Source organism: Lepus europaeus, chromosome 9 (assembly GCF_033115175.1).
Source record: "Lepus europaeus isolate LE1 chromosome 9, mLepTim1.pri, whole genome shotgun sequence".
Lineage (NCBI taxonomy): Eukaryota > Metazoa > Chordata > Mammalia > Lagomorpha > Leporidae > Lepus > Lepus europaeus.
In genome coordinates, this window is record NC_084835.1 from 100,989,116 (window position 1) to 101,002,236 (window position 13,121).

At 35.0% G+C, this 13,121-nt stretch overlaps 1 protein-coding gene across 1 annotated transcript in view; it reads left to right on the forward strand.

Annotated features, from left to right (window-relative positions):
- DCC (DCC netrin 1 receptor) overlaps positions 1 to 13,121 on the forward strand; it is an 824,910-nt gene that overhangs the window by 640,002 nt on the left and 171,787 nt on the right. The window contains exon 18 of the mRNA XM_062200029.1: positions 2,875 to 3,069. Within this exon, the coding sequence (XP_062056013.1) occupies positions 2,875 to 3,069 (195 nt within the window). The remainder of the gene's footprint in view (positions 1 to 2,874; positions 3,070 to 13,121) is intronic.

A 13,121-nucleotide genomic window follows, 5' to 3' on the forward strand; every position in this document is an offset into this window, starting at 1 on the left:
ACTACTTTTAAAACCTTAATAAAATACATATTCCCACCTATCACTTAAGCTAGAAGTGTGTGTGTGGAATATGGAAAAAAGTGGTGGAAGAGATTACATCAGCTTCTGCTATTACACTGAAGAAGAAAGCGTATTATAATATTACCTTTAGTCATCAAATTCCCTTGCTTAACTTGGCATAGGTTACCTTCAGAGACTTTCAGCTGGGACAGAAATAATGAACACAGTTCGGATAAAGGTTCAAATGACTGAAGTCTTTGAGTACCTATTAATTCCCAGAAAATGTTAGGAACTCACTGCACTTTTCAAGTTTGGCTGGACACATTCTTTCTTCCATTTCTTCCCAAAAGACTTATCTGATTTTCAAATAGGCTATATGCAGCTTTATTTGGCCTATTGAAACCTTTGTCATAATCTATTGCAGTTGCCATTTTACTTGCCTGTATTTCCCATTAGACTATAAACTCTAACAGTGCAGGTTTTATTTCTTCCATAGGCACTCATCCTTATCCCCTGAACATCATTTAAGTACCCAACCTTGTATCTCAAACCTAATAGGTGATATATAACTATTTATTAACTTAGTAATTACCAGTGTCCAGAAAACAAATCATTCTTTTATAGTTGAAATCAGAAGGAAAAATAATGATGCAAATATCAAAATAATAGGTGTTTTATTAAAATGTATTAATTATACAATCTTAGTAAAATATATGTCAAGGTGGCATGTATATTATCTCCCTAATAACTAATGTAAGTTGAGGACTTACAATGGGAGTGTTTTTATACGTAGGCTCATTACATCTTCTCAACACTATATGAGATTTTAAATAATCTTATTTTCATTCTGCAGATGGGACTTTGGATAAGTAAAGATCTTACAGCTTTATAGCTAGAGTATATCCAGTATTGATGTTAATGCTCTTTTTTACTTCCAAAGTTTTTTTTTTAATTAAACTTTTATTTAATGAATATAAATTTCCAAAGTACAGCTTATGGGTTACAATGGCTTCCCCCTCCCAAAACTTCCCTCCCACCCACAACCCTCCCCTTTCCCGCTCCCTCTCCCCTTCCAATCACATCATGATTCATTTTCAATTCTATTTATATACAGAAGATCAGTTTAGTATATATTAGGTAACGATTTCAACAGTTTGCCCCCATTTAGCAACACAAAGTGAAAAAAAAATACTGTTGGAGTACTAGTTATAGCATTAAATAAGAGTGTACAGCACATTAAAGACAGAGATCCTACATAATATTTTTTTAAATTAATTAATTTTCTATGCCATTTCCAATTTAACACCAGGGTTTTTTTTTTTCATTTCCAATTATCTTTATATACAGAAGATCGATTCAGTATATAATTAGTAAAGATCTCATCAGTTTGTACCCACGCAGAAACACAAAGTGTAAAAATACTGTTTCAGTACTAGTTATAGCATCACTGCACATTAGACAACACATTAAGGACAGTTTCCACATGGGATGTAAGTACACAGTGACTTCTGTTGCTGACTTAACAATTTGACACTCCTGTTCATGGCGTCAGTAATCTCCCCAGGCTCTAGTCATGAGTTGCCAGGGCTATGGAAGCCTTTAGAGTTCGCTGACTTTGATCTTATTCCGATAGGGTCATAGTCAAAGTGGAAGTTCTCTCCTCCCTTCAGAGGAAGGTACCTCCTTCTTTGATGGACCCGTTCTTTCCACTGGGATCTCACTCCCAGAGATCTTTCATTTAGGTCATCTTCTTTTTTTTCTTTTCCATGGTATCTTGGCTTTCCATGCCTACAATACTCTCATGGGCTCTTCAGCCAGATCCGAATGCCTTAAGGGCTGATTCTGAGGCCAGAGTGTTGTTTAGGACGTCTGCCATTCTATGAGTTTTTAAGTTTTAAATACATCAATATGGGAATGCCAACCAATCAAAAAGGAAACATAGGGAAGTTAAATAGTTTCTTGAGAACACACAATTAGTAAGTAGTAGGACATGATATGAAATCAGATTTGCAGAGCTTCAAAGCCTGTGTGGCTTTAATATACCCACTGTCTCTTTTCTTTAATGAAAATGCATTTAGCGTAGAGACAATAAACTGTGGCTCAACTACCATCCTAATCATGATCCTGAACCATTTTCTTAACCATTACCTAAGAAAGAACTAGTATACTGATTTTCCTTTCTAGTTAAATCATAATAAGTAATTCTTGGGCAAGATAGTTTTTAACATTTAATTTCCCATTCTATTATTCTTACATCTGTTTTTATTTTACCTTTTTAAAAAGATTTATTTATTTATTTGAAAGTCAGAGTTACATACAGAGGAAAGGCAGAGAGAGAGAGAGGTTTTCCATCCACTGATTCACTCCCCCATTGGCTGCAATGGTTGGAGCTGTGCCGATCTGAAGCCAAGAGCCAGGAGCTTCTTCTGGGTCCCCTATGCAGGTGAAGGGACCCAAGGACTTGGACCATCTTCTACTGCTTTCCCAGGCCATAGCAGAGAGTTCGATCAGAAGTGGAGCAACCAGGTCTCGAACCAATGCCCATATGGGATGCAGCAGTGGCTTTGCCACTATGCCACAGCACTGGCCTCTTTATTTTACCTTTTATTAATGACATATAATCAAAATACACTGGAAACATGCAGGAAAGAAACCATTAGACTAAAAATGTATGATGCTACCATGCCTGAGTAAGGAATTCAATTTCATTGAATGTGAAAAGTATTTTAAACTCTGAAAAGGAAGATTGGAACAAATATGATGCATTGTTTGAGTGTTTATGGAACATGATATTAAGTCTTGCTTGAACAAAGTTTTGCCATGCTGTCGGTTCTATTATGTGACATGCTGATGAATAATCTTTTTGAATCCTAGAGTCTCAAGTCCCTGATCAGCCAAGCTCTCTTCATGTGAGACCTCAGACCAACTGCATAATCATGAGTTGGACCCCTCCCTTGAACCCAAACATTGTAGTAAGAGGTTACATTATTGGATACGGTGTTGGGAGCCCTTACGCTGAGACCGTGCGTGTGGACAGTAAGCAGCGATATTATTCCATTGAGAGATTAGGTGAGTATCCGAGTTCTATTCATGGAAAAATTATTTGTTTTTGATTTTTTGGTTTTCTGTACAATTTTTCTTTGGGATTATGATTTGTACTTGTATCATTTCTTAATTCTTGAAGCAACTCTCTGTTATATAAATAGACATAAATACATACACAGTTCCTCTTTGGATTTGGGGAATTGCGCCTTGAGATCCGTACAGGACGGTATCATGACATGTGCCCTTGTTCATGTGTCATAGGGTAAAAAAATGCTTTGGATCATCTCTTTTTCCAATGGTCAGTAGAAACTTCTAATCTTAATCATTATTATCAAAGGAAAGTTGGCATATTTTTCATCTTTATTGTTCTACCTGGGAGTATGTTCTGTCAAGTTTTCTTTAACCTTGGGTGACCTAGTCACACTACCTTGTTTTTCCTTGATGTTCATAGATAAAACTTTGGTCTATGGCATTATGACTGGAAAACAACAAGATGGAGAAAGGGATATTCAGTCATGACAATAAATTACAGTTATCAAACTCTCTCCTACAGGCATCCCTTCACCCTCCCAAAACCAAGTTATTTTATTTCTCTATTTTGCTCAGCTCTACCTCTTTATTTCTTTTTTTCTTTAATTGAGGAATACCTTATTTGTCATATTTCTAAATTGATTGGAAATTTGAGTTCATTCAGAGAGCTCTAATATGTGTGAAGTAGTCATTCATTTTATATTTGACTTTTCTACACTGCAGTAAGAGATTATACTATTAGCATAAAGAAACAACAGAAACACATGAATTATATCAGGATACCAATGAGTTAAACAGTTCTCATAAAGCAAAAGGCAAGTTGATTCTACTTGGTGACTTAATTTCGTGTATTATTTGCAATGAAGTACAATGAACCGTCTGGAAATCTAAACTCATGAGGGTTGGGAGGGGTGCTGCTTACTTCCATGTCTCACACAAGCAGAGGTTTGTGATGAGAAGCCTGATTTGAATTTGAATAGCTAAAATGTAGTCCCAAGGAAAGATTTTCTCAGTGCAGGGGGAAAATTGTACTGACTCATTCTCTTTATAATTGCTTCAAACACTAATAAGAGAAGCAACTACTAAAATATCTGCACACATTTATTTAGATTCATATTTAGAAATAATATTCTCACAATGAATTCCTGAAGTTGGACGTAAAGGTAATCAGAAAACTCATATTTTATGGCCCCCAAACCTCTGTCAAGGGACGCTCTCTTTTCCATTATTCAATATACAACCTCGCTGAGAGTTCTTGGTGCCACTCAGTCGACAGAGGGAAGGAGGCTCCTGAGGCAATGCACACGCACCTGGCAATGAGAATGGGATGTAAACTCAGAAGGCAATCAGGACAGAAAAATGCATGGCTTCACCATAGCCTGTGAAAATGCTGTCCTTTGTTACAAAAAAAAAAAAAAAAAAATCTCTCCAGGAAATTCCAAATCTAATAAAATTTAGGAGTGTGGAATATTAACATTGATAAATTCCCCAAAGGTTCAATAGGAGAAAAAGAAAAATCACTTTATAAGGTAGATATATGTGTGTGTGTGTGTGTGTGTATGGAGCTAGGAAATTGTTAAAGATAAAATAGAATATGAAGCTATCTCAATGGTCATCATGAGTCTGTTGCGTGATAATGTAGTTGGAAAGATAAATTTCACACACACATAATGTATTTAGGTTCAACCACGACATTCTTTCTACATAGTTCCATGTTATAACATAAAATAGGAAAAAAAGTAATTAACATATTGTTGTTCATTAAGCATCTTCATAATTATGCAAATGTCATTTTTTTCAATGTGTGCTTTCACTATTTAGTCAAATTGTGTGTAACATACCTTAAGCTGCAATTTTACAAAATTAAGAATTTGTTGAAACCACTAATTGTTATATTTATTCTTCTGCATATTAAAATAGGCACATAGTTTGTTATCTTTTGAAAACATATTTGTAAAATAAATTTTTATATTTGAAGCTTTAGAATTAAAAACTTGTTTAGTCACATACATATAATATATAAGGGGAAATTTTATGTCTTAAGGTCTATGTGACACTCAACTAAAAATGAATTAAATAAAGTTATAAACCATTTAAGCACAGGGTCAGCCATAACTTCAAGTATCATGGTTGGATTTTAGACTATAAAAAAGCTATTTGCTTTATAATTGACCAATAAATCTTTTCTCCTCTGTGATGAGAGAGTAAAACGTCTCAGGAACGTTTTGTTTACCAAGCATAGTAATGCACTGTTCAGATACCAGACACTGACCTGCTTAAGAACTGGAAATGCAAGCTTTTGAACACCATCTAATAATGCCTGATTTAAACAAATAACTTGTTTAATAAAGGCATACAGATTCATTACCCAGTGTTTCAACCATCAGTTATTTATAATTAATCTATTGTCATTTACTCCTTTACCCCGAGAACTCTAGTGCCATGCTACATGTGATAGGAGCCACATAATCTGAATTTAGCCCTACTTAGTGAATTCAGCTTGAAACCAAATCATTTTTAAAAGCTATCCATTTAGCTGTATTTTCTTTTGTTGATTTATATTTATAATTTATTGAGTTATGTACAACAAACTGTACATATTTAAATTGTCTATTTTTTAAGTTTTAAAGACTTTTATTCATGTATAATTGTTGCATACTAAAGTATGTTTTAAAAATTTCTTTATTCTCTAACAGTAATATTTCATAGATTTTAATAAAAACATCTTGAGTACTCTTACTAGATTTATTCCTAAGATGTATATATTTTCAGAAGTATTTTGTTTTTAATATTTATTTTCCAGTTCTTCACTGCTAGTTTTGAATAATACAACAGATTCTTACACATTGACATTGCAGCCTTACACATGTTAAATTTACCTGTTCATTCTATACATTTTGTAGAGTCTATGATATTTTCTATGAAAACAAGCATACCAAGTGCAAATAAGAACAGTTTTACACCTAATATCTGACCTCTGTACCTTTCATTTCTTTTCTAACCTATTGCAGTGGTTAGACTGTCCCAGAAAATGTCGAATGAAGTGTTGAAAGCAGGCATCTATACCTTGTTTCTGATTTTAGAGGGGAATAATTCAGTCTACATGAAACAGATTGTTAGCAATAGTTTCTTATGGATGACGTTTATCAAATTTAAAAAGTTGCCTACTCTTCCGAGCTTTCTAGAAATTATTAACATGAATATTTTTTGAAATTTTTTGAAGCAGTTTTCAAGGGATGGGCATGGTGGCAGTGGGTTAAGTTGCTGATTGCAATGCCAGCCACCCTTATTGGAGTGCTGGTTTGAATCCCAGCTACTCTGCTTTCTGATCCAGCTCCCTCTATTGCACATGGGAAGACAGTGGAAGATATTAAGAATAAATAGTGGTTTCACACCAATTTTAATAGGAGAAAAGCAGATATTTTCCGTCTAATTTTGTGAGGCCAATACCATTCTAATAAAAAAGAACACAGATAAAGACATCAAATGAAAACAAAATTATAGACATTTATAACTTCATGAATTTAGGCACAAAAACTCCTTAATAAACATTAACAAGTTGTGCCCAGTATTACAAGAAATGGATAATATATGATGAATGCATAGAATTGATTTGAGAAATTCAGGGCTAGTAACCCTTCAAAAAATAATGTAGTTCATCATATTTTTTAAAGGGAGAAAAAGAATATCATTCCAAGAGATCAAAATTATGTTTTAAAATTCATCTTTTACTTATTTCAAAGTCAGAGAGAGAGAGAGAGAGAACTGTCTACTATCAGTTGGTTCTCTCTCCAGTCAGGTCTGGACCAGGAAGAAGCTAGGAGTCAGAGACTCCATCCTGGTCATCTACATGGGTGGCAGGAACTCAAGTACTTGAGCCATCAGTTGTTGTCTCCAGAGTGTGAATTTGTAGGAAGCTTGATTAGAAGTGGAGTAGCCAGAACTTGAACCAGGCACTAATGAGATGCAGGTAACCTATGTTGGGACTTAACTTGCACCCCACATTCACTCCTGTTTTTAATATTTTTTATGGAAACATATAAATACCTAAAGCCACTGATGTTTCTGTAAAGACCAGTTTACATACAAACCACCTTTCGGTACATTATGTTTTTATTATTTTTAGTACAAACCATTTTCTAATCTTTCTTGTGATTTTTTTTTACTCCCACCAAATTATTTAGAAGAACATTACTTAATCTTTACAACTTGGATTTTTCCAAGTTATTTTTTACTACTTATTTACAGTTTATTTTAGGATGCTTAGAAAACTTACAATTATTTCAGTATCTTTAAGTTTTTTGAGACTTGATAATGGACCAACACCCTGTAAATTTTGTTGAGTGTACTATATGAATATGAAAGTACTGTGGATTCTGCAAGTGTTAAATATTGAGGTTTGTAAATGTAATCCCATCAAGGTCATTGATAGTGTTTCCGAGGTCATCTATGCATTTGCTAAAGTTTTTGACAAATAATTTTGTGAATTGTTATGATTTGGCATCAAAATCTTTTATATATTAGAATCATCTTTATCTCCTAAATCTGTCATTTTTTTTTTGCTTCATTTACTTGGAAAGTATGTTATTAAGCCAATACACATTTGTAATCGTTAAGTCTTCTTGGCAAATTACCTCATTTAGCTTTATGAATGTCTCTCTTTATCCCTGGTAATACTCTGTCTTTAAGACTATTTTATCTGTTATTAATATAGCTACTCAAGCCTTCTTATAATTCACATGATAAGCCTTTTCCCTTCATTACATTCAACATATGCCTTTATAGTTAAAGTTCGTCTCTCATGGATAATATATGGTTTGGTCTTGCTATTGAAAATTTCAGCCTTTTTTTAAAGATTTATTTTATTTATTTGAAAGAGTTAGAAAGGGAGGAGAGAAAGAGAGAGACCGACCTTCCATATGCTGGTTCATTCCCGAAATGGTCACAATGATCCAGGCCTGGGCTGTGTAGAAGCCAGGAACTCCTTTTACATATCGGGTATGGGTGCAATCTTCCACTGATTTCCCAGGCACATAAACAGGAAGCTGGATTTAAAGTGGAGCAGCCGGAACTCAAACTGGTGCCCATATAGGATGGTGTCACAGGCAGTAAATGACGGTGTTGCCGGCTGTGGCTTTACTCACTACACCATGACACTGGTCCCAATTTCAGCCTTTTACTTGGAGTTTTTAGACCATTATATTTTAACATGAAAGATTTATACGATCTAAAGAGAAACCAGAGTATACATTTTAATATAATTATACACACACACACATACACAGTTAAATTTAGCTCTGCCATTTTTAATCTTTTTCTTCTGTTTGTCTCTTTGTTGTTTCTTTGTTTTCTCTTCCCTAATTTTTTGGATTATTTGAAAAATTTATAATGAATTTATTACATTAGATTTCAGGGTTATAACAAATGCATCAAAATTATTACAGCACAATTCTCATCAATTCTCAAGTTAATGTGACATTAATACAAAGAGAACAGATTCAATATCATTCCTAGCTACAATTTTAAGAATACAATGATATTTTAATTCTTTGTAGCATTTTAGAAATATGTCTTATCAAAAATCATCTGAGAGCCGGCGCCACGGCTCAATAGGATAATCCTCCACCTTGCGGCGCCGGCACACCGGGTTCTAGTCCCGGTCGGGGCGCCGGACTCTGTCCCGGTTGCCCCTCTTCCAGGCCAGCTCTCTGCTGTGGCCCGGGAGTGCAGTGGAGGATGGCCCAAATCCTTGGGCCCTGCACTCCATGGGAGACCAGGAGAAGCACCTGGCTCCTGCCTTCGGATCAGCGCGGTGCGCCGGCCGCAGCACGCCTACCGCGGCGGCCATTGGAGAGTGAACCAACGGCAAAAAGGAAGACCTTTCTCTCTATCTCTCTCTCTCACTGTCCACTCTGCCTGTCAAAAATAATAAATAAATAAATAAATAAATAAATAAATAAATAAATAAATAAAATTTAAAAAAATATCAAAAAAAATCATCTGACATTTTCTGTAAAGTACCACAGAATAATATTTTAAGTTTTCCAGGCCATGTCTTCTGGGCCTGGCACTGTGGTGTAGTAGGCTAAGCCTCTGCCTGTAGTGTAGGCATCCCATATGGGTGCTGGATTGTGTCCCAGCTGCTGCTCTTCTGATACAGTTCTTTGCTTATGATCTGGAAAAGCAATGGAAGATGACCCAAGTGCCTGGGCCCCTGCACCCACATGGGAGACCCAGAAGAAGCTCCTGGCTCCTGGCTTCGGAGGACCAACTCTAGACATTGCCTCTCTATGTCTTGACCTCTCTCTGTAATCTCTCTGTAACTCTGCCTCTCAAATAAATAAATAAAATCTTAAAAAATTAACAAACCCCTACTTCTCAATGTGAGCATTATAGTAGGAAAGCAACCATAGAAAATATATAAATAGGGCCGGCGCCACGGCTCACTAGGCTAATCCTCTGCCTGTGGCGCTGGCACCCCTGGTTCTAGTCCTAGTTGGGGCGCCAGATTCTGTCCTGGTTGCTCCTCTTCCAGTCCAGCTCTCTGCTGTGACCTGGGAGTACAGTGGAGGATGGCCCAGGTGCTTGGGAGCCCTGCACCCGCATGGGAGAGCAGGAGAAGCACCTGGCTCCTGGCTTCGGATCAGCGCAGCGTGCCAGCTGCAACGGGCTGGCTGTAGCAGCCACTTGGGGGTGAACCAACAGAAAAAGGAAGACCTTTCTCTCTGTCTCTCTCTCTCTCTCTCACTGTCTAACTCTGCCTGTCAAAAAATATATATATATAAATAAACAAACATGACTACACTCTAATGAAATCTATCTGGAAGCCCAAGAATATTTATTTTATATAATTTTTATTTTTATATATTATAATTGATATAAAATTAATTTTACATTTTATAGGACACTATGATATTTTAATACATGTATACATTGTATAATGTTCAAATAGTAATTTTATATGCTATAAATACTCATATGTAAAAATATTCATAACTCATGGGCTATCAACAACATAGGCCCTAAACCATACATTGCTAATCCCTGCTCTTAGTGATTGCTTTAGAAACTAACATCTGTGTTTTTAAACCACAGTAATCGATTTAGGGTTAACTTTGTTATATATTATGCAAAATTCAGAAAATTATAATCACAGAGGTCTCTTTATCATCCATACAATACATGTACATAAGCTAAATATCCCATTAGAAAATATTATATTTTCTGTTGTATGTACTCATACATATTTTTTAGAATTTAAAAGAAAAATATGATATTTTATATTTCTTCAGATATTTAATGTTTCCTATACTTCTCATTCATACCTGAAGATGAAGTTTTCTCTGGTATTTTTCTTTATCTTGAAAACCTTTTACCATTTCTTCATAGTTTGATCTACTATCATTGAATTTCTTTAGTTTTGCTTTATAAAAAAAATTTATTTACTCTCACTTTATTTTCAAAGGATATTTGTACTGGATACACAATTCTATATTGACAGAATTTTTTTCTTTCAGACTTTTAAAGATAGTGTCTCATTGTATTCTGGACTCTGTTCTCTGATAAGAAACCAACAGTCATTCAAAATGATGATCCCTTGTAATATTTCTTTCTTGTTCTGTGCTCTCTTAAGAATCATTTGTAATGTTTGGTTATAGCAGCTTGCTTACAACATGTGGAGGCATAATAGTCTAAATCTTACTGAGTTGTGTCATGCTTAGCGAATCTGTAAACTTACGGGATTTACCAGTTTGGGTCAATAATTCTTCTAGTATGTTTTCTTTCCCCAGTCATTCATCCCCCTCCTCTGAAACTCTCACTACATGTTTTTCACCTTTGAATTATGTCTCAGGTTTCTCAAACTCTGTTAGGTTTGTTTTGTTTAAATTTTCAATCTTTTTTCCTCTCTTTTCTTGATATTGAATGACTTTTACCATTCTATCATGTTCACTGATTGCTGACATTATCTTTTCAATTCTATTATTAAACTCACAAGATAGTGTTCTTTATATATGGTAACATTGTCCTTTTCTCAAGTTGTAGTTTCCTGCTTTTCTACATTTATCACAATTTTGTTGAGATTTTCTGTTTTTTTTCTTTCCTTTTAAGTACACTTTATTTCTCAGAGAATCATTACAAGAGTGGCTTTGGAATTTGCACCTAGAATTTTTTCATGTGCTGGTTTTAACAGGCAATGAAGAGTTAAGATTCTGATCAGAGTTTATTTTGCTTTCTCTGAGGAATAAGTAAAATTTCAATGAAGTTTTTTTCTTTGCTGTTCTTTTTTGGGGTCCTTTGGGCTGAACCTTCCACAGGTTCAGACTGAGACTCAGGGTGCCTCTACTCCAGATCTCTTTCCTGAGTGACTCTTTGTAGATTATTTACCCTTCCCTTCAGCTGCATTCAGTATCTCCTCCTCTCAGAAAGGAGACAGGGCTTATGCTGGAAGATTGGCTTGTCGGAACAAGCCTTCCTTCAGAGCAAAATAGAAACCAAACAAAAACAGTAAAAGGAAATTTGTTACCATGTTGTTTACTTGGCCAACTTCTAGGTGATTATCAAATCTTACTACTCTTATGAAACCTTTATACATTATGTAGCTGACATTTTGGGGTTTTGAACTTTTGTGAGGCTTTTTGTTTCTTTATTCTTCTTTTGTTTTGGCCTTGTTTTTGTTATTCATTGCAACTGGATAAATTAAAGGGAGCTTATCTTTGCAGAAAAACTGGAAATTCACAGTCCCATTTTAAATAGGTTGGACGGCAGCCAGTGAGAACATTCTTGATAAAATGTAAGATCACTTACTGGGCTGTGCATGCCACCTGAATTACATTTGCAGCACATCACTTATTTGCTCTAAGAAAGTAGATTAAAAGAAAAAGGAGGACTCTGGAATGTATAATTTAATTGCAAATATCAAATTTTGTTTTTATGATTGCTGTAATAACATGAAAGTTTTGCAAAGTCATGTTGAGGGGATAAGTATGTTATGTATTCTAAATATTGTCAAATATTATAAATACTTTTAAGCACTATTAAAAATATGTTGTATCAATTACTAAGACATGGTTAAGAAAATGGACACTGCATTTATGATTAAACTTGTTCATAATCTAATGGTATTAAATAAGGGTTTGAATTCTGTCTCTAAAAATGCACTTTTGGAGGCTGATATTAAGGCTAGCACTTGAGATGCCCACATCCCATCTCAGAGTGTCTGCGTTTGAGTTCCAGCTCCATGTACAATTCCAGTTGCTTGCTAATATGCACCCTACTAAGGAACAGGTAATGGCCCAAGTACTTGGGTCCCTGTCCCCTCCAGAGGTGAAATCAATTGTGAGCACAGATCCTGACTTGGAAAGTCTGGCTTTTCCTTGGCTGCTGTTGGCATCTGGGAAGTGAACCAACAGATGAGAGTTCCCTCTCTATTTGTCTCTGTCTTTCTCTATATGTATTTCTGCATTACAAAGTAAATCAAAAAGAAATGGAAATGGATTGTATACGTAATGCAATAGCCTTTCCATTAAAACACTGTGGGACTCTGTGTGTAGTTATCTCAGCTGTAAAACATAGAAATGGTCCCCTTTCCAAGCTTTTTTGTAAGATTTAATTGACACAATAAAAGTAAAGCCATTTATAATTTTTGAAAGGTTAAAAAAAGAACACATGTAAATAATATACTGTTTTTACCATTTTGTACAGGAGTAGTCCAGCAAATTTAATGTAGTTCTGTAGGCTTTGAATTATAATTTATAGAAACACTGACATTGGTAATGTTCTAGTTTGTCTTCTCTACCTAAGGGTGGGATGTACCAAAGGAAACTAAAAATAGTTGAGAGTTTCAGGTTTGGTGCTCAGATTACTCATTAAATATTTTATATTAAACACTAATTTACTGAAATTAATAATCTAAGTGACATTGTGACATTCAGTTCAGTGTGAAAGGCAGAAAAGTGAACTTTTAATAGTTATAAAGTGCTTATTAGAAAGTCCCAAGTAGGTGAGATATATTCATTCAACATGAACACTGTTTTCTAGGAGAGAAG